The sequence below is a fragment of the Octopus bimaculoides genome, chromosome 27 (genome assembly GCF_046866305.1).
Source record: "Octopus bimaculoides isolate indiv1 chromosome 27, ASM4686630v1, whole genome shotgun sequence".
Lineage (NCBI taxonomy): Eukaryota > Metazoa > Mollusca > Cephalopoda > Octopoda > Octopodidae > Octopus > Octopus bimaculoides.
In genome coordinates, this window is record NC_142954.1 from 15,087,675 (window position 1) to 15,110,660 (window position 22,986).

Below are 22,986 nucleotides of genomic sequence, written 5' to 3' on the forward strand. Positions count from 1 at the left end.
ACAGCTGATGAGATGCAACGAATTTTAGGGTTCATTCAGTATTGAGTCATGATGGTGGCATTTTGGTCAAACTAGAGGGTTTGACCCGGTGGGAAATAAAAAAATAAAATATTCTAATAGGTGTAAAACGACTTGCTGCGAACGAATATGAAGAAGAAAACGCTTGCTCGTGAACGGGGGGGGGGGGAGGCCTCGTAACATTCACATCCTGAATGTTCCGAGATGCCTCATCGGAGCCAAGAAACAAAAGAAAAATAATGTAATAGATGGAAAACGAAAATAACTCGCTGGGAACGAATATGAAGGAAAAAATGCACGCTCGCGAACGAGGTGGGTGGGGAGAGGGCTCGGAACATTCTCACAGTCACACATCACACACACACAAACACATATTCATTCCCAGCAAGTTGTTTACACCTATTAGACCATTAAAAAAAAAAATTTTGTCACCGGGTCAAACCCTTTAGTTTGACCGCATTTTGATAGAGAGCGCAAATGCGCATGATACAGGTAACTCTTTTCCAATGTTCAGACGGTTTCCAGTCTTCCGTGTCAGTTAACTTTTGCTCAACTACAACTTTAATTATTATGCTCTCCAACGCTGTTGACTGTTCACCAATATATCAAGCTGTTACTGAAAAAAGGAGACATGGAAAATTGTCAAATTTAGCCCGAACACCCTGTACATAATTGCGTGCGCGCGTGAGTGTGTTCGCTCTCCTACGCCGCTTAACTACCGGTGTCATTTTATATATGTTTGTCAACAAGAGCTGATAGAACCTATCACAGGCTTAAAAAAAAGGACTGGCCTCGATTCGTTCGACTAAAAACCTTGTAAGGTGATGTCCCAGCATGGTCGCAGTCCATTAACTGAAAAAAATAAAATAAAAAAGATAAAAAGATGCCTAAACGTGAATGGGAATTATGATTTCAAGTATGGAAGTGTAAATAATGAAAGAGGACATTTTTTTCGCCTGACACCGTTGGTGGCGACCGTAACCCTCCTCTCAATACCAAACTGTTTACACATCTCGGTTATTCTTTCTCAGGTATTTCACTTCTTTCTTCCAAAATATCAGTAATTTTTTAATGAAAATTTACCAAAATATCTCTGGTATATTAATGTTATCGAACTGGAGGGGCTCTTCATTGATGTCCCATTTGGATATATGTGTGCAATAGTGTCGGAGAAAGTGATAATGCGGGTAAAATCGGAAGCGTTTCCATGTTTTAATCTGCATTCAGAGACGTTTAGTGGTAGCCTGAAGTCTCCTTTCGTTACAGACGTTTACTAACTCTTTGCAGACTGAAAAGAAATCCTTTGTCGTTTTTGAAGAGGTTTAAAACATGACCGTAACTACTAAATGTAAAAAAAAAAATGTTCTCAATAATTACACTAGACCCGGTTTTTAAACTTCCTTTCTGGAAATTCATTCAAATGGCTCATGACACTAACAGAGCTGCCTTAGCAGTATTGGTGACCCTCGGGCAAATGAATGTGCTGGGCCCTATAGTATTTATTTATTTACAGTAAACCACATCGTGTATAGCTCAGAACCGGCCCGCTAGACCAGTGCTTCGCAACCGTTATTCCGCAACACACTGGTGAGCCACGAGACGATGCTAGGTGTGCCGTTGTTACCCGAATATGGGGCTAATAAACTTTTTGAGAAAAATGCATTTTTCAAGGTGAGGTGGAAATCTGCAGGTCAAACTAAAGAGTTTGACCCGAGCAAAAAATAGTGCAATAGGTATACAACATGTAGTAAACGAATATGATCGTATAATTCACACGATCCAGTCACCCCACTTCGACACCCGTCACAAAAATTTAAAAAATAGTGTAATAGGTGTAAAACAAGTAGTAAACGAACATGAAAAAAAAAAATGCGCGCTGGCGAACGGGGGGGGGGGGACCAGGACAATTCACACGATCCGATTTTTTCCTTAAAGAAATGGATATTCTTCCCAACCACACGGTTCCGGGTTCAGTCCCACTGCATGGCACCTTGGGCAAGTTAATTTTCCTGGGAAAGCGAAGTGGATGGATGAACAGGTTAATGTGTTTGCCTATGGAATCAGGAGATTGGCTAGACTCATGGGATGAAGAGATGACGTGTTGGAACAAACCATAAAATTAGCCTTTGTGACAGGATTTCCTGACCCCATGTCGGTCGAACTGCAAAAGCTGCTGAATATTCACTCCATGGCGATGGGAGAGGTAATATCTCGGGTCCAGAGCCATTGTGTTGCAGGACGACACCTTTAGCAGCGACTGCAACAATGAGAAGGGGTCAGACAAAGAGCGGCGGAGAGGGGTTGAAGGAACGTGTGCGACTCTTCAAAGGGCAGTGTTTTCGGTGTAAGGGTTCGCACATGGTGAGAGGCTGCAAGGAACCCAGGCTTGGAGTAATTTGCTAAGGCAGACAAATAGGCCACATCGCTAGTGGATGCATGCAGGGAAACGGTGTAAGGGAGACTACTGCGTTGGTAGTTGTCCCATCAAAGAATAGAGGTGCGTATACGGTGGTTGCCAGTAGTAGAAGTCGTGTTGAATGGAAAGGCGCTATAGCTGGAAATGGAGGAGAAGGACCAGTTGAGGTGGTAGAAAAATGGAGTGGAGTGAGTAGTGTAAGGGTTGTTGACGGTATGGAAGTTGAATGCAGAGGAAGTAGCGATGTGGAGATGGTGGTACGAGGAAGAGGATCGAGGTTGCATGCGATAGTGATTGACCGCATAGTGGACGGAATCGATGTAGTAATGGAGATGGACGCCATTGTCTGTTTGGGAGGTGTCACGGTCAATGAAGCTGGTGTAGCGTTCGGTGATGCAGGGACGCTATGCGCTGTGAGTCCACGACAGGAGAGTGATGAGAGCTGCAAAGAAAAATATGCTGCACACACCATCACAGACAAAGATTTTTGAGCTGTGTTCAACGGCTGGCAATGGACAGTGGAAAAACGCAGGAGGCAGCTATCAGCATACCTTGAAAGGGGATGCCAGAAGCGAGTTCACGGGAGAGGTGGATTGGTGGATCAAGGAACGTATTCTGATTCCTTGGAAGGAGGAAGTGGAGAGTGGAGTGTTACCACTGATGGCAGTGGTGCAGCTGACAAAGCATAAAGTCAGGCGAGTATTGGATTCTTGAGAGCTGAACGACCACGTATTGTGCCATACGGGCAGTGAAGCTACGGACATTTGCAGTGAAACCTTGAGAGAGTGGAGGCAGATGACAGGGGCCTCCACAATTGTCGATTTGAAGTTGGCATACCTGCAACTGCATGTGGCTGAGAGACTGTGGAGATATCAGCTGGTAAGGTATAAGGAATGGACATACTGCCTGACCAGGTTGGGATTCAGGCTAAATTCAGCACCGAAGATTATGGCGACGATTCTCAAAACCATCCAGGGAAAAGCGGACAAAGTGAAAAGAACCACCAATTCGTATATTGATGACGTCCTGGTGGATGAGAGCATAGTGTTGGCAAAAGTAGGTCATAAGCCACCTGAAGAGTTTTGGGCTAACTGCCAAACCGCTGGAGGCAATGGAAGGAGGAGCTGCACTGGGACTCAAGCTACGGAGAGACAAGGCCGGTGCGTGGGTGTTTTAGAGAGGGAATGAGATCCCAGAACTGGGCTCCAAGATGAATAGGTGAGAACTGTTTTCTGTGTGTGGGAAGCTGCTTGGACACTACCCGATTGCAGGATGGCTCTGAATGGCATGCAGCTTCATCAAGAGACGAATTGAAGGAGTGAGGTGAAGTGATAACGTGGGTGAGAAGACAACTGCCATGACTCAAGAAGTATATAGGGTTCAGTCCCACTCTGTGGCACCTTGGGCAAGTATCTTCTACTGTAGCCTTGAGCCAACCAAAGTCTTGTGAGTGGATTTGATAGACGGAAACTGAAAGAAGCCCGTCATATATATCATCATCATCATTTAGCCTCTGCTTTCCATGCTGGCATGGGTTAGGCAGTTTGACTGAAACTGATAAGCTGGAGGACTTCGTGTTTAAGAATTTATTTTGCAAAATTCCTGTTGTGTGTTGAAACGGATATAGTTATATTTTGGGATGGTTCATTTCTGTTTCTCTGTACTCATTCTTCACTTATCTATGGTCGCAGTCAGATGACCCGCATGTTCAAGACGACTTTTGGGCTGACACTTACTGACAACTTCCATAGATCTTGGGTCGGGCAGTGCTATTGAGAAGCACCACCCATTCAGGATAAGCTCTACAGGCATGGCTCGAGAAACACTGGGCCAACCTGCCTGAGATGCGGTCAGAGCGATGAAACTGTTCTGCACAACATTGACAGAATTCTTTTCACTGTGCATCAGTGATGACTTTGCAAAAACATTGCTTTAAGCTGAAGAATCCATGTATTTCATTTGGAAAAAGTAGTAACAAAGAATAGCAAAGAAGAAAGCCAGGAAAAACTATTGAAGGCCATTTGAACGTTTTCAAAGAAGAAACATTTGGTCATGTTTATGTTGTCACACCAAAGGCAGGAGAACTGTATTATTTTAAAATTTTATTGCATGACGTTCGAAATAGTACTTTTTCTTTTCCTGCTGCATGTTAACATTTTCAACTTGGAGTAGTTGTGATCCAAGGGGTTACGGCAGGTACATCTAGTTGACAATAGACAATTACACCCCATTTCTTTCTCTCTAACACCTTGAACTCTACACCAAATTATTTACAAACAAACTATATTTAAAGAAGACTTTACAGAAAACTCCAGACATGTTCTAACCACCAAACAGAAGATAAATACAAATTGATTTTACTTCAAATTCCAAATTTTTATTATTATTTGATAAGATGAATTTCATCATCAAAACCGGTAATATTTTATATTTTCTATATATATAAAAAAGTTTTTGAATCATTTTATTAATTTCTTTCTAAACAAAAATTTACTTTTGTGCTGTTTCCACCTCCATCTTTTTGCCAGTGCCACTGGACTGGCTCCTGTGCAGGTGGCATGTAAAATACACCATTTTGAGCGTGGTCGTTGCCAGTACCATCTGACTGGCCTTCGTGCCGGTGGCACATAAAAGCACCCACTACACTCTCGGAGTGGTTGGCGTTAGGAAGGGCATCCAGCTGTAGAAACTCTGCCAAATCAGATTGGAGCCTGGTGTAGCCATGTGGCTCACCAGTCGTCAGTCAAATCGTCCAACCCATGCTAGCATGGAAAGTGGACCTTAAACGATGATGATGATGATGATATAATGTTAAACCATTAATCTCGACACATTTTTTCTCTCTTTCCATTTTTTTCTGCCTTCCCTTTCTGTCGAAGAGCATAGGCTTGAAACATCAACGACCTTTCCATTCCTCCTGAGCGTCAAACTAATACACCTGATCGTTGTTCCTTCACCTGTCTTTGTCTTTTGTTTCCTGTGTGTTTGACCCATACATATATATATATATATATATATATATATCTTTGCTTTTACTTCTCTTTTTCAGTGAAAATATATGGAGCAAAATTCCAATGTTAATTCTGAGCCATTATCTGAAGAAGAAGAACAACAAATTCAGGAAGTGTTTTCCAAGAGATTCTGTTATTCTCAAAGCAAAAGTAAAGAATGGCCCTGGCCTGCGTTCAAGAGTGGCCAGTCGGAGGATGCAAACCTATGGAAAAGCGAAACATTTGTTGGCTTCCGTGAAAGTCTGAATTCTTCGAAAGATCAGCTGAGCACTCAGGATATAAAGAAATGGCATGCCCACACCACGAATACTCACCTGGGTGGGAGTGTCTGTGGCAATCTCCGTTACCAAATCAGGCCTGAACTCTGTACGCAAGCATGGTGTAAGTTTATGGAAATTCTCTCGACATATTCCGTAGTGGACTTGAAATCAAAGAAACTAAATTCTGTTCATCTGTGTGAAGCACCAGGATCTTTTATTACTTGTTTGAATCACTTCCTCTTTACCCATGGTGAGTATTGTTACCTCTGCCTTAGCGAAGGTGGAGGTATTGTTTTCAGTTGTGTTTGTTTGTCCATGGATAAGATATCTCAAGAACTACTGGATGGATTCAGATGAGACTTTCAGGGATGTTTAGCCTCATGACTGGCATGAACTGATTAGATTTTTGGGATCAATATGGTACTGGACAAGGATTCTGGATTATTTTTTCTGTTTTTTCACTTAATTTTGGAGAGCAGTTAGGTTCAGTTTTAGTATTCTCATTTGTGAAAGCAGTTGAGTTTATTTCAGATATTCTCATTTAAAAAATCATCTCTGGCTAATCGTTGAGATGACGTTGGTGTTGCCTTGGCAGAGGTTTGCACTCTCTGAGTGCTCTTGTTGAATTTTTTGTTGTACATTGTTTAGTTCCAGGTCATATTGATAGAGTAGGTCTTTGACCCAAAGTGCAGACGTCTGAACTGTAATCCATCTTTGTTTTCAAGCATTGTCTTCTCCTCCTCTCCTCCTCCTTGGTTTTATTCAAGTTTTTGTTATTAGTGTTTAATCTAATTAAATTATTTAATTCATTTACTTATTTTTATATTTTATTTTTTTTTTCGGTTCTTTGTATATGTGCACACATACATATATGTAGGAACAGGCGTGGCTGTGTGGTAAGTAGCTTGCTTATCAACTACCTGGTTCTGGGTTCAGTCCCACTGTGTGGCAACTTGGGCAAATGTCTTCCACTATAGCCTCAGGCTGACCAAAAGCCCTCTGAGTAGATTTGGTAGATGGACACCAAAAGAAGCCTATTGCACACACACACACATCTCATCATTTAATGTTTGTTCTTCATGCTGGCATGGATTGGACGGTGTGACCAGAGATGGCAAGCTGGGGAGGTGGGGCTGCACCAGACTCCAGTCTTTTGGCATGATTTCTATTAATGGATGCTTTTATGTGGCACCGCATGGGCACCTTTACACTTGACAATTGCTGTCGATGTGTTTATGTCTGTGTAACTTAGCAGTTCGGCAAAAGAGACTGACAAAATAAATACTAGGCTTTAAAAAAAACATGTCCTGTGTTCGATTTGTTTGACTAAAACTCTTCAAGGTGATGCCCCAGCATGGCCGCAGTCTAATGTCTGAAACAAGTAAAAAAGATAAAAGATTAAATTTGATGCCAAAATGGTGATGATAAATGCATTTGTGTGTCTGTGTTTTCACGTATCTGTTTGTTCTGACTCTTCTTGGGTATGCAATATGTCCTGCATAGCTATTTCTTCATTGTTTGTCAGCAAATAACCAAACTATTCTGTTGTGTCTGGGGATAGTCATTTTCTTATTGTGCCTTAAAATTTAACACACTCACCTGTAAAATTTCCACTTATTTCTTATTTATTTCAAAAAGGTTGCAAGACGCAACGAAAATTTTAGGAAAATAAAAATAAGAAATAAGTGGAAATTTTACCGGTGAGTGTGTTAAATTATAAGGCACCAAAAGAAAATGACTCTCCCCAGACACAACAGAATATGCTTCAACACACATACTAACATAAAGAATCTTGCAAACCAAATCCAATAACGAAACCAAACTATTTTCTTTTCAGAATTTGAAATCATTGTCTTAATTAACAAACTCGTTAATTTATTATTCCTTCATTTTGTGTCAGGTTTTACAGGCAAATGGCAGTGGATGGCTAGTACGTTAAACCCCTATTATGAGGGAAACAATTTAGGTAACATGATTGCCGACGACAGATTCATTAGGGCTACACTGCCCCATTGGCAATTTTGCGATGGCACAGGCGACCTACTGGACAAGAACAACTGCAACCATCTTTGTAAGACTACTCACAACATGGAAATCCCCAAACTGGTAAGTTTAATTATTTTTAAGCAAATAAAATATTCTTATTAAATGGTCATGTGATATGTGTAGACGAGGACATCTGTGTAAAGAAGTGCTGATCTCTGAAGGGAACCTGTGGAAGAGGTAGACCCAGGAAGACATGGAATGAGTTGGTGAAGCATGATCTTTGAACTTTGAGCCTCACAGAGGTAATGACTGGTGACTGAGACCTTTGGCGATATGCCGTGCTTAAGAGGACCCATCAAGCCTAATGCACCTGTGCTGATGACATGTAAACGCACCCCAGTGTCATGAAAATGGCACGTAAAAGCACCCATTACACTCTCGGAGTGGCTGGCATTAGGAAGAGCATCCAGCTGTAGAAACCAGGCCAAATCAGACTGGAGTCTGGTGCAGCCTTTCAGCATGCCAGCCCAGTCAAACTGTCCAACCCATGCCAGCATGGACAATGGATGTTAAATGATGATGATGATGATGTACAGGCAAGGCTGTGTGGTTAGGAAGTGGTTGAGTGGAAAGTAGCCCTTCTTGTATATATGTGCTCCAGCATGGCTGCAGTCAGATGACTAAAACAAGTAAAAGAATATAACTCTTCGAAACGCCTGTGTTAGAATGGGGGCAGCTGATGAAGGAGATGTTCTCTATGTGGCCTGTGTGTTTTCTGTACTCGTTTATCATTTTGTCTACGCTTTGTTTGCAATGTCCTGTACCCAGATATGCATCTATATATACAGGTAGATGTAAGTATGTACATTCATGTACATATATATGCATATACTCATTTATTATTTGTATTATATAGATATACACATTGTTTAGTTCCAGGTCATATTGATAGAGTAGATCTTTGACCCAAAGTGCAGATGTCTGAGCTGTAATCATCCCTATCTTTGTTTTCAAGCATTGTCTTCTCCTCCCCTCCTCCTCCTTGGTTTTATTCAAGTTTTTGTTATTAGTGTTTAATCTAATTAAATTATTTAATTCATTCACTTATTTTTATATTTTATTATTTTTTTTTTTTCGATTCTTTGTTTCTATGCTCACATACATATATGTAGGCACAGGTGTGGCTGTGGTAAGAAGCTTGCATATATATATGTATTCCTTTATTCTTTGATGTGTTTCAGTTATTTGACTGGCCATTCTGGAGCACTGCCTTTTAATCGTAAAAATTGACCCCAGGACTTATTCTTTGTAAGCCTGGTACTTATTCTATAGGTCTTTTTTGCCGAACCACTAAGTTATGGAGACATAAACACACCGACATCGGTTGTGAGGCAATGAAGGGGCGACAAACACAGACACAAAAACACACACACACACACACACACGATGGGCTTCTTTCAGTTTCCGTCTACCAAATCCACTCAGAAGGCTTTGGTCGGCCCAAGGCTACAGTAGAAGACACTTACCCAAGGTGTCATACATTGGGACCGAACCTGGAACCATGTGGCCGGGAAGCAAGCTTCTTATTCTTTTATTCTTTCAGTTATTAGACTACAGCCATGTTGTGGCGCCACCTTGAGGAATTTTGGTTGACCTAATCAACCCCAGTTCTTTTCATAAGCCTGGTACTTATTCTATCAATCCCTTTTGCCAGGTGGTGAGCTGGCAGAATCATTAGCACACTGGGCAAAATGCTTAGTGGTATTTTGTCTGCCCTTATATTCTGAGTTCAAATTCCGCCGAGGTCGACTTGGCCTTTCATCCTTTCAGGGTTTATGAAATAAGTACCAGTTACACACTGTGGTTGATATAATTGATATAGTTCCCTTCCTCAAAATTTCAGGCCTTGTGCCTATAGTGGAAAGGATTATCATTATTCTTAGCGTTTTTTCTCACACACTAATTGGGGCTTTTGATTATGGTTTTTTTTTTTTAGTGTTACATTCCTGATAAATAAATCCTCTTAATTACCATTTGTTCTTGAAAAGATGGAGATTTTCCTTAATTGCATCTGAAGTTAATTGAGGGTGAAAACCCCCCCACCTCCTAACTGTTATTTTGTAGACATTACAAATGAGAAGTGATAATTGCCTCAGCAACCATACAGCAATACTTCAGTAGAAAATGGTTATATGGCATTCCTTACTGAAGCAAACTACCACTTATTATTACTATTATTATTTGGGCGGTGAACTGGAGAATTGTTTTCATACCAGAAAAATACTTAGTGGCCTTTTTTTCCAGCTAATGTTCTGAGTTCAGGCTCTGCCAAGGTCAACTTTGTTTTTCATCCTTTTGGAGTCAATAGAATAAATACCGGTTGAGCACTGGCATCCTTGCAGTCAGTTAGCTCCTCTACTCAAATTTCAAGCTTTGTGCCTGTAGTAGAAAGTATTATTATTATTATTATTATTATTATGTAGGAGTGGCTGTGTGGTAAGTAGCTTGCTTACTAACCACATGGTTCCGGGTTCAGTCCCACTGCGTGGCATCTTGGGCAAGTGTCTTCTACTATAGCCTCGGGCCAACCAAAGCCTTGTGTGTGGATTTGGTAGATGGAAACTGAAAGAAGCCCGTCGTATATATGTGTGTATATATATATATATATATATATATATATATATATATATATATATATATATATATATATATATATATATATATATATACATGTTTGTGTGTCTGTGTTTGTCCCCCCAACATCGCTTGACAACCGATGCTGGTGTGTCTACGTCCCCGTAACTTAGCGGTTCGGCAAAAAGAGGCCGATAGAATAAGTACTAGGCTTCCAAAGAATAAGTCCTGGGGTCGATTTGCTCGACTAAAGGCGGTGCTCCAGCATGGCCACAGTCAAAAGACTGAAACAAGTAAAAGAGTATTATTAAGGTGGTGAGCTGGCAGAACTGTTAGCATGCTGGGCAAAATGCTTAGTGGCATTTCGTCCATCCTTACGTTCTGAGTTCAAATTCCGCTTAAGTTGACTTCGCCTTTCATCCTTTTAGGATTGATGAAATAAGTACCAGTTACACACTGGGGTCGATGTAATTGACTTACCTCCTCCTCATCAATAGCAAGCCTTGTACCCATAGTAGAAAGGATTCTTTTTATTATTATCCATAATTAAGGCAATGAGCTGGCAGAATCATTAGCATGCTGGACGAAATGTTTAGCAATATTTCTTCTGTCTTTACACTCTGAGTTCAAATTCTGCTGAGGTTGACTTTGCCTTTCATGCTTTCGGGGTCAATAAATTAAGTAGCAGTGAAACACTGGGATCAATGTAATTGACTAGTCCCCTCCCTCAAAGTTACAGGTCTTGTGACTTCAGTAGAAAGGATTATTATTATTACCTCTGCCTTAGCGAAGACGGGGTATTGTTTTCAGTTGTATTTGTTTGTTTGTTTGTCTGTGGACAAGATATCTCAAGAACTGCTGGATGGATTCGGATGAGACTTTCAAGGATGTATGGCCTTGTGACTGGCACAAACTGATTAGATTTTGGGATCAATCTGGTACCGGACAAGGATTTTGGATTATTTTCCCATTTTCTTTTACTTAATTTTTGAGAGAGACCAGGTTCATTTTTAGTATTCTCGTTAGTGAGAACAGTCCAGTTTATTTCAGATATTCTCATTTAAAAAATCATCTCTGGCTAATCGTTGAGAAAACATTTGTGTTGCCTTGGCGGAGGTTAGCACTCTCTGAGTGCTCTCATTATTATTATTATTATTATTATTATTATTATTATTATTATTATTCAGTAGTCTTATTTTTATCATGTGCTTTCACTGCACTACCAAGCGTAGTTCTGTGTGTCTTGGGTTTGTGTTGTGGTTTGTTGTGGTGCTCTCATTTTTACTGTATTGAGAGTGTTTTATGTAGGATGTGTGTGGTGCCTGGTAGTGCTATTTTTTGTATGTTATATTATTATTATTATTATTATTATTATTATTCATAATTAAGGCGTGAACTGGCAGAATCGTTAGCACACCAGGTAAAATGCTTAGTGGCATTTCGTCCATCTTTACCTTCTGTATTCAAATTCCGCTAAGGTCAGAGTTACCTTTCATCCTTTAGGGGTCAATAAATTAAGTACCAGCTGAGTATTGGGGTCAATATAATTGACTAGTCCCCTCCCCACAAATTTCAGGCCTTGTACTTATAGTAGAAAGGCTTATTGTTATTATTATTATTATTAGTAGTAGTAGTAAAGAGTAAAATGTTCTGAATGACACAACAATGCACTATAATACAAGCAATGGACTATAAAAACTGTTGTAATTTAATCATCCAGAGTCTATGATATGATATTTCGGAATAAAATTCCTTCTTCTGATATCCTCAGGAATTGATGGAGTTGTTGTATGGTTGTTGAGGCAATTATCACTTGTCATTTGTAATATCTTCAAAATAACAGTTAAGAGGTGGGGGGGGGGGGGGTTAACCCCCAATTAACTTCAGATGCAATTAAGGAAATCTCCATCTTTTCAAGAACAGATGGTAATTAAGAGGATTTATTTATCAAGAAAGTGACACACAAAAAAAAAAAAATGATGATCAAAAGCCCCAATTAGCATGTGATAAAAAATGCTAAGAATAGCAGCGACTCCCTCAATTCCTAGGGATATCTGAAGAAAGAATTTTATTCCAAAATATCATATCAGACTATGGATGATTAAATTACAACAGTTCTTACAGTCCATTGTTTTTATTATAGTGCATTGTTGTGTCATTCAAAGCATTTTATTCTTTACAAACAATACACAATGCTTCAAGCTAACTACAATACTCTCCTAATATTATTATCATCATCATCATCATCATTATTCTGCCTTGTGCCAAATTTGAAATCATTATAATAATAATAATGATTATTATTATTATTATTATTATTATTATTATTATTATTATTATTATTATTATTATTATTATTATTGTTATTTAGGGTGTGGTGTATTGGCAGAATCCTAAGTACACCATCCAGAATATTTTTCCTGGCATTTAGCAATGTCTCTTATTCTTCTGCAAGGTATTAATTAACAATAACCCAGCCATAAACTAAAATGTCCTTGTATTTGTAGCAGAAATTGTTTCAAGCAGCAAATTGTCGAGAATGGTTAAAGCATCAGATAAAATGCCTTGCAGTATTTGTTCCAGCTCATTGTGACACAGGTGTGGCTGTGTGGTTAAATAGTTTGCTTTGTATTCATGTGGTTTTAGGTTCAGTCCCACAGCAAGGCTCCATGAGTAAGTGTTTTCTGTTGTTGGCCTGATTTGATTAGATCCTAGTATGTGGTTTGTAGCCTGGTTCATTAAAGGAGCATTTTTATGAGTATCACTGCATTAGTTAAATCAATATATTGTGCATTAAATACATACATACAGAGGTACTTACATATAACTGTATACATATATATATATATATATATATATATATATGGGAGAATATACAAAAAATAACAACAGACGAGGACAGGTGGTGTAAATAACAAAAGTATATATTAGTATGACGCTCGGGAATACGGAAAGTCTTTGACGTTTCGAGCTACGCTCTTCAACAGAAAGAATACGGAGACAAGGAGAAAAACACGGAGAAAAAAAATTGAATAGTGTTCAGTCAACGGTCAATCATAATAATGTATATATATATATAATACTGTCTAATGATGTGATGTAATAGGTATGTATTGTAAGCGGTAGGGTTGGTTTACCACTAAAACCCTGGCTTGAACTGCAAATGAAACAAAGGTGCTGTTGTAGCCGCCTATCAAAGATGGCTATAAGTGGTTCATCATTGAGTAGGTAGATGTATATTAGAAAGAGAGAAGAAACCAACAGAACATGTGGTAAGACTTTAGAATATTTAATTTAAAATTCAAGCATAATTGCAGAGTAATTATAGTAAATAAGGGATTAAGAAACAATGCGTAAAGTCTCTTACAGCTGTTTCTAGAGTAGCTGAGCATGTGGAGCATATGTCATGGAGCAAAAATCTTTATATAAGCCAACTATCCCTTCTTTGGAGAGAAAGAATTAAGCTTTTAGTTACCATATTTCTTTTGAGATATTCTCTGCTTCTTTCAATTAATTTTAGATACAACAAAGAATTTAGTAAAATAACTTAGTTGTCATTAAACTAGTGTTAGGAACATAAATTGGTGGATGATTTTAATTCAGAACTTTTGAAAACAAGACATTTGTACTACAGAGCCAGAGGTAGTTTCAACCAAGTTGGTATCAAAAGGGTTAAGAATTGTTTTTCTATTATATATTTTAACCCTTCTGTTACCATGTTTCTGTTGAGATGCACTGTGTTTCTTTCAATTAATTTTAAATATAACAAAGAATTTAGTAAAATAACTTAGTTATCGTTAAGCTAGTGTTAAGAACATAAATTGTGACTAAGGTTTGGTGGAAGATTTTAATTCAGAACTTTTGAAAACAAGACATTTGTACTACAGAGCCAGAGGTGGTTTCAGGTGGGTTGGTATAAAAAAGGTTAAAGAATATCCCTAATCAAGGATATTAGTAGTTGTTAATTCATCTGAGATTAAGGAACATCCTTAGTGAAAGATAATAGTGGTTTCTCTTTCTAACACACACACACACGTGTGTGTGCACAGAGAGAGAGAGAGAGAGAGAGAGAGAGATTAACCAAGGAGTTTTCATCATGAGTACTCACTTTGGTTTACTAATAAAACTCTGACTTGAATTGTAACAGAAAAATGTGGTGGTGAGACTGCCTATCTGAGACAGCTGGAAGTGGTTTCTCTTTGAGCAGATAGAGATTCTAAGAGACTCTGTTGGTTTAAAGACTAAACTCTAAACTGATGGGGTCTCTGTTTTTATTCTCTAATGAAATTAAATGTTTTTTTCAAGTGATGCTAAATGAATGCTTTGCATTTTTGTTGATGAAAATAGATTCAATTTTCTTAGCTCATTCAATTTACCCTATCAGTAACGTACCTATAATTTAATCTATCAGTAATGTGGTTGGGAAGCAAGCTTCTAACCACACAGTCACACCTATACAAACAGAAGATAAGGAGTTTAGGTCAAGGTAATCCAATTTAATAGTTTGGGTTACCTAATAAACTATATACAAACATATATATATATACAACAAGATTTTTGGCTCTCAGTTTCCATCCACCAGATCTTACAAGGCTTCGGTCAGTTTGAGGCTATAGCAGAAGAGACTTTCTCAAGGTGCCACACTGCAGGATTGAACCCAGAATCATGTGGTTGGGAAGGAAACTCCTTACTATACAGCCATATCTGCACCTATGCCTATGTTCCACAAATCGAAGCCCTCCTCTTTATCCATTTCACTGTAGCCTTCCTCTTCCAGGTAAAAAAATCTGTTTAGAATTACCAATTTGTCACTATCATGTTCATTCACACATTCTTTGTGCCTTTCTGTCTTTGTTTGTTGTCAAGGTAACAGCAGATGGCAGTATTGATTGCCAGAACAACCCATCGATGCAAGAATCTATTGTCTCTCAGTTACATTACTGTGAGACATTTGCTGCATTGAAACTTCTTGGTAAAGGTGGCTCGTTCGTCATCAAATTCTTCACCATGTTTGAAAACAACACAATTGGATTGATGTACCTCTTAGTCAAGTTCTTTGAACAAGTTAGTACTGCTTTTGTTTTTGTTATTTTTTTTTACTTTGTTTATTGTTATTGTTTTTGTTTAGTTTTTTACCCCTCAGGTCCACCCTGACCCAGTGGACCTATAATCAAAGGTAATCATTCCGTATTTTATTCCACCCTGTCCCAAAAGACCTACAATCATTCCCTCTTTTATCAGGAACTATTTTGTTCAATATTCCCTAAATTTTGAGTCATTAATGTGTGATTTCAATGAGATTTTGCCTGCTATATCTAGCATTTCTAAGCAACCATGTGGAGGCACCTTGATTTGATGTTGCAGTGTTTAGTTCCAGGTCAGTTCTGATTCAGAAGACCTACAACACTATGTAACACAATTTCCTTGGGTAGCAACTGTTATTTCCTATTTGCTTACCCTTAGAAAGTATGAAAAATGGCTGATATTTCCTTCAAATTTTGCTTTTCTTATGATATTTATTCAAACCCCAAAGAATCCCTCTCAACTCATGGCTATGATGCTCCCCATCTACTCCTGCTCATCATCAGAGATGCAGATATTGTCAGCTGCTAAAGGATATACTTACGTGGTTAAGATCAAGCAACTGACAAGCAAATCTGTGGTGTTAAGCAGAATATTTGCTATAATGATATTTCTGCTTCAGCAACTCGGCACTGAATCTATCTGAAATGTAATGGAAAATAGGTCAGTTTCAAAACATTGATGTCCAGGTCAGAAAAGCAAAGTTTGAAGGGAACAATAGTCATTTCCTTTGATTTCTAAATAGAAGCAAATAAGAAATAACACTTATTGATCAGAGACATGCAAACCTGTTGTATTGAACAGAAAATTTGCTATAATGATATTTCTGCTTTAGCAACTCAGCACTGAATTTGTCTGAAATGTAATGGAAAATAGGTCAGTTTGAAAACATTAATGTCCAGGTGAGAAAAGCAAAGTTTGAAGGGAATAGTAGTCATTTCCTTTGATTTCTAGATAAAAGCAAATAGGAAATAACACTTACTGACCAACAAGTAAATCTGAAATTTAAAAGAGATAAAAATTTTGTTACACAGTGTAATCAAAGGGTTCCAACCATGACTATCCCATCTTTTATTTATACATGGTAAATGTAGAACTAAATTTTCCAATGTGTTGTACTTTGTTATTGTTGTTTAACCGTAGGACAGTACTAATCTAGAAAATTGTTGAAAGGCAATCTAGCCATGACCATCCCATCTTTTATTCAGTTTATCTAGAACTGCACTATCCTATGTCTCTGTCTGTGATGTTGTGGTTTAAATCTGTCAGATTTGTTCCTGCAGAGCCAGGATCCACGTGGTGTATCTAGTTGTATGCAGGACTGTTATAGGACAATAGGAGAAGATCAAGGCTCTGAGGAATACAAGGGGGGATGAGGGTGGGGTGGGAGATTATTTCCAGAGCCTTTGGTAAGGATGCTTGTAGTGATGATGCTGATGGTGATGTTTGATACTGTAGTTGTGATGATGATGATGATGTTTTGGTGATAAGGCTTCTGATGATAATGTTGTTTGTAATGATAATGCTGATGCTGATGATGTTTATGATGATTATGATGGTAATGATGATGGTATTGGTGGTGATGATGATGCTGATTTATTTATTTTTTTTTTTTTTGGTAGTGATGATGATGATGATGATAATACAGAATCGTTAGCACGCCAAGCAAAATTCTTGGTGGTGTTTTGTCTGTCTTTATGTTCTGAGTTCAAATTCTGCTGAGGTCAATGTTGCATTTCATCCTTTCAGGGTCGATAAAAAAAGTACCAGTTAAACACTGGGGTTGATGTAATCGACTTACCCCCCTCCCCCACCCCACCTTCTCTGCCAAAATTGCTAGCCTTGTGTCAAAGTTCAAAATCAATGTTAAATCAATATTGAAACTAATATCAAATGCCTCTCTATGTCTCTTCCACAGGTGAATGTGTTCAAACCAGCCACCAGCAAAGCTGGGAACTCCGAGGTTTATGTGGTCTGCCTCAACTTCCTCGGACTTAAGGTTTGCCCACAAGAAGATTTTCTCACAAACCTGGAATGTCTCATTTTCAGTAAGGTTCCCTTCTATTAAGGTTTTGGATTGTGTTTTTATTATATTCAGGATTGCCTTTAGCTTTTCGGTGGTCCAGGGTTGATGAAATGAAATGGGAATTCTTCCTTTCCTTCTTGTATAATCAACTTTTGAATGACTTCTGGTGACTTCTTTCACCAATACAATGTCCTTGGAATGTGCGTTTTCAAAACTACAAAGATCATTTCCTGTTCTTTTAGCTTTTAATTTTTACTTGCTTCAGTCAATTAGTCTGCGGCCATGCTGGGGCACTGCCTTGAGGAATTTTTAGTTGAATGAAAGCAACCCCAGTACTTACTCTTTTACTTGTTTCAGTCATTTGATTGTGGCCATGCTGGAGCACCACCTTTAGTCGAGCAAATCGACCCCAGGACTTATTCTTTGTAAGCTTAGTACTTATTCTATCGGTCTCTTTTGCCGAACCGCTAAGTTACGGGGACGTAAACACACCAGCATTGGTTGTCAAGCAATGTTGGAGGGACAAACACAGACACACAAACATATACACACACATACATATATATATATATACGACGGACTTCTTTTCAGTTTCCGTCTACCAAACCCACTCACAAGGCTTTGGTCGGCCCAAGGCTATAGTAGAAGACACTTGCCCAAGGTGCCACGCAGTGGGACTGAACCCGGAACCATGTGGTTGGTAAGCAAGCTACTTACCACAAAAAAAATCTCAATAAAAATGCAAAAAGTAACTTATATTAAGAAGTAATATTTATCAATATGGTCGTTTGATGTTACTATTGTTTAACCCCAGGCTGAGCCTCTGCCAGCTAGTTACTGGTGCAACCTGCACCCTGTAGATATTGCAAGCAAGGGAGCAAACTCCTACTATCTTCCAGCAAATGATGGGATCACAAGACCAAATGGTTCCTGATTACTTGTGCCCATCTTCAGTCATAAACACTCGACTGTTAGAAATAGTAGGGATTAGCCTCAGCTTGCAATGTGTAGAAAAATAAGTGACCATCGGTCACTGGTCTTACAACAGGCAAAGTAACTAGATAGAAAAATCTCAATAATAGATGAAAGTAGTAACTATACTGAGGAGTAATGTTTGTCACCACATCAATATGGCTGTTCGATGTTACTACTGCGTTAAACCCCAGTATGGTTTTTCCTTTTTTTTATTTTAAGCCTGCTAAGTTACAGGGAAGTAAACATACCAACACCGGTTGTCAAGCAGTGGTGGAGGACAAGCACAGACATAAAGACACACCCACACGTATGTGTGTCTGTGTGTGTGTGTGTGTATATATATATATATATATATATATATATATATATTTGAGTGTGGCCGTCGCCAGTACCGCCTGACTGGCCCTTGTGCCGGTGACACGTAAAAGCACTCACTACACTCTCGGAGTGGTTGGCGTTAGGAAGGGCATCCAGCTGTAGAAACTCTGCCAGATCAGATTGGAGCCTGGTGTAGCCATCTGGCTCGCCAGTCCCCAGTCAAACCGTCCAACCCATGCCAGAATGGAAAGTGGACATTAAACGATGATGATGATGATATACACATGACAAGCTTCTTTCAGTTTCCATCTACCAAATCAACTCACAAGGCTTTTGTGGCGCCAGGGATATAGCAGAAGACACTTGCTCAAGGTGTCACGCTGTGTGACTGAACCTGGAACCATGTGGTTGGGAAGCAAGCTTCTTACCACACAGCCATGCCTGATACTTCCTTTTAGTATGATCATGCTGGGGCACTGCCTTGAAGGGCTTAGTCAAGTCCCTGTGCAGTGACACATAAGAGCACCTGTGTGGAAATGTGTAAAAGCATCCGTGCCACGTCATGTAAAAGTGTCTATGTGGTGCCATGTAAAAGCATTCAGCACACACTGTAAAGTGGTTGGTGTTAGGAAGGGCATCCAGTCGTAGAAATCATGCCAAATCAGATTGGAGTCTGGGCTGATAAAATAGATGTCTGTTGATTACTGGGGTTGATGTGTAATTGATAAGTCCATTCCTTCTAAAATTGCTGGTCTTGTTCCAAAATTTGAATAAGTTATTATTATTATTATTATTATTATTATTATTATTATTATTATTATTATTATTTTCCTCTTTAAGATGATGAGCTGGCAGAGTTATCAGTATGTTGGGCAAAATGCTTAGTGGCATTTTGTCTGTCTTTACATTTAGAGTCCAAATTCCACTGAGATCAACTTTGCCTTTCATGGTTTTTTTTGGGGGGGGGGGGGGGTCAAAATATAAATACCAGTTGAGTACCGGGGTTGACATAGTTGACTTACTCCTTCCCCCTAAATTGCTGGCCTTGTGCCAAACTTTGAAATCACTGTTATTGTTATTGTTGTAGTTGTTATTATTCAAGGTAGCAAGCTGGCAGAATCATTAGCATGCCAGGCAGAATGCTTAGCAGCATTTCGTCCATCTCTACGTTGTGAGTTCAAATTCCACGAAGGTCGACTTTGCCTTTCGTTGTTTTGGGGTCAATAAAATAAGTACTAGCCAAACACTGGGGCCATTGTAATTGACTTACCTTCTGCCCTAAAATTACAAGCCTTGTACCAAAATGTGAAACCATTATTATTTTCCTCTTCACTTTTTATTTCATATCAGATCAATCGACTTTTGATGGTGACATTTGGAACATGTCTTCTGTGCCACCCAGCTTCATTGAAGAACACATCAATTGCTGCAGACTCTTCCATAGCTTACAACAGTCAGCAATTCAAAGAAATTTGTCCCTGTTCAAAGAAATTCCCGAAGGTTATCACTATAAACGTCTGAATGTTCTACGAGACCGTTGCTTCAGGGATTACATGTCACACTACAAGATCTCCCCACTCCAGAATGGTTCCACAGTGGTCAATGCTCATGACAAATATGTATGTATATATTAATATTTCAAACTTTCTATTGTTGTTGTTGTTACTACCATTATCCTTGCAGACTCTATCATTGAGTCATAAATAATTTTCCTTTTTTGGAAGTAAAGAGATTTATCTGCCATTCATATTTATCCCTTTAGCATATAAACTGGCCATATCCGGCCTATATATTCTACCAGTTTTGTGCTCAAACTGGCCAGATCCAGCCTCTCACACCTACCATATAATGTAATTCTAAAAATAAAGTCACACCATCGAAATTCCAAAACTATGAGATAATGCATGATTAATTCAGAACAATGTGAATACATAAGCATTACTTTTGACAGAGTAATCTGAATGCTAAAGGGCTCCACCAGGCTTTCTCACCCTAGTTTAATATTAAATTTTGCTCTCCTAAAATGAATTCAATACGTGATGTTGTGGGAGTTTAAGAATGGAGAAAAATGCCACAGAAACAGCTAAGAAAATATGCAGTGTTTATGGCCGGCAAGTGCGAAATTGTTTCTCAAAGTTTTGTTCTGGAGATTTGAAACAAGTAAAAGATAAAAGATCGTCATTAGCATCTATAATGATTTTATTTAGGGCTCCTCTGTGATGTGAGTTGTATTTCAAGGGTTTCCCAAGATTGTGGAACACTGATATACAGACTCTCTCTCTCCCTCTCCCTCTCTGATCTGAGTGAGGGACAGATCCTTTGGAATCTTGTGGGCTACAAGAAAGAAAAAAAACACAAGCCATACCTGATATAAGTTACACTTCACTCTCTCAAAAAAATATATCAAAAACAAGAACAACAAATGAAGGAAGAGCCTACTTTTTTCTGCATGGTTCTGGGTTCAGTCCCACTACAAGGCACCTTGGGAAGTATTTTTCACTATAACCTCTGGACAACCAAAGCCTTATGAGTGGATTTGGTAGATGGAATCTGCAAGAAGCCTGTCGTGTGTGTGTGTTGGTGTCTTTTTGTTTTGATATTGCATAATTGTTGTAAACAAGTATCTCTGTTATGCACGTGGTGTCTTTTGTTTCCAATTTTCAGTGGTAACAAGGAAATTTTACCTTACTTGGTGAGGGTTGGTGCCAGGGAGAGCATCTGGCCATAGCAAACCTGCCTCAACAAATTCCATCCAGCCCATGCGAGCATGGAGAAGTGGACATTAAATGATAATAACGATGATGGTTAGTAATTTTCATTTTTTTTCCTTTCAGGTCTATGGCAAGACATTTCAATCGATCAACTTCCAGTACAAACACGAGGGATCTTTTGCAGAGAGAATGGATAACCTGAACCTGTCTTGGCGAGACAGATTAAAGTTGATTGATGTTTCTAAGTATAAGCCTACCAATGATTATGCTTTCGTGATGGTAAGTCTGCTCTTGAGAAAAATTCCTTGAGATGTACCCTTCCATGGTTGTTTCATATGTGATGATACAGATGTGTGTCATACTTTTAGGCTTACAAGTCAAAATTTCCAGACCGAAATTTACTGCCAAAAAAAGGAAAGGTTGACTTATACACCAGGGCAACTTTGGAGGACCAAAAACTTTTTATGAAATGCAGCAGAATTTCGAAAGATAGTTCTGTTGTTTGAGTGTTTACACTATGTGCTATACTCTTTTTACTTGTTTCAGTTAATTGACTGTGGCCATACTGGAGCACCGCCTTTAGTCGAGCAAATTGACCCCAGAACTTATTCTTTGTAAGCCTGGTACTTATTCTATCAGTCTCTTTTGCCGAACCTCTAAGTTACGGGGATGTAAACACACCAGCATCAGTTGTCAAGTGATGTTGGGGGGACAAATACAGACACACAAACATACATACATCATCATCGTCATCATCGTTTAACGTCCGCTTTCCATGCTAGCATGGGTTGGACGATCTGACTGAGGACTGGTGAAACCGGATGGCAACACCAGGCTCCAGTCTGATTTGGCAGAGTTTCTACAGCTGGATGCCCTTCCTAACGCCAACCACTCAGAGAGTGTAGTGGGTGCTTTTACGTGTCACCCGCACGAAAACGGCCACGCTCGAAATGGTGTCTTTTATGTGCCACCCGCACAAGAGCCAGTCCAGGGGCACTGGCAACGATCTCGCTCGAAAACCCTACAAAGGCCAGTCAGGCGGTACTGGTAACGGTCACGCTCAAGATGGTACATCTTATGTGCCACCCACACAAGAGCCAGTCCAGGGGCACTGGCAACGATCTCACTTGGCTTGCCGGGTCTTCTCACGCACAGCACATTTCCAAAGGTCTCGGTCAGTAGTCATCACCTCGGTGAGGCCCAATGTTCGAAGGTCTTGCCTCACCACATCAGCCCAGGTCTTCCTGGGCCTACCTCTTCCACGGGTTCCCTCAACTGTTAGGGTGTGGCACTTTTTCACGCAGCTATCCTCATTCATTCTCACCACATGTCCAAACCAGCGCAATCATCTCTCTTGCACACCACAACTGATGCTTCTAATGTTCAGCTTTTCTCTCAAGATACTTACACTCTGACAGGTATGCACATTGACATTACACATCCAGCGGAGAATACTGGCTTCATTCCTTGTGAGCTTACGCATGTCCTCAGCAGTCACAGCCCATGTTTCACTGCCATGTAGCATGGCTGTTCATACACATGCATCATA

The 22,986-nt window shown here is 39.4% G+C and overlaps 1 protein-coding gene across 2 annotated transcripts in view; it reads left to right on the forward strand.

Annotated features, from left to right (window-relative positions):
• Window positions 1-375: 375 nt before the first annotated feature.
• The window catches only part of LOC106867681 (cap-specific mRNA (nucleoside-2'-O-)-methyltransferase 2), a 50,311-nt gene continuing 27,700 nt past the window's right edge, over window positions 376-22,986 (forward strand). Inside the window, exons 1-7 of one of the 2 annotated variants that reach the window (XM_089343374.1) lie at window positions 376-4,851; window positions 5,484-5,955; window positions 7,606-7,811; window positions 15,192-15,389; window positions 17,326-17,455; window positions 20,077-20,345; window positions 21,561-21,716. In XM_089343374.1, the coding sequence (XP_089199500.1) occupies window positions 5,493-5,955; window positions 7,606-7,811; window positions 15,192-15,389; window positions 17,326-17,455; window positions 20,077-20,345; window positions 21,561-21,716 (1,422 nt within the window). In that variant the 5' untranslated portion in view covers window positions 376-4,851; window positions 5,484-5,492. The remainder of the gene's footprint in view (window positions 4,852-5,483; window positions 5,956-7,605; window positions 7,812-15,191; window positions 15,390-17,325; window positions 17,456-20,076; window positions 20,346-21,560; window positions 21,717-22,986) is intronic. The other variant, XM_089343373.1, reaches the window with a different exon arrangement.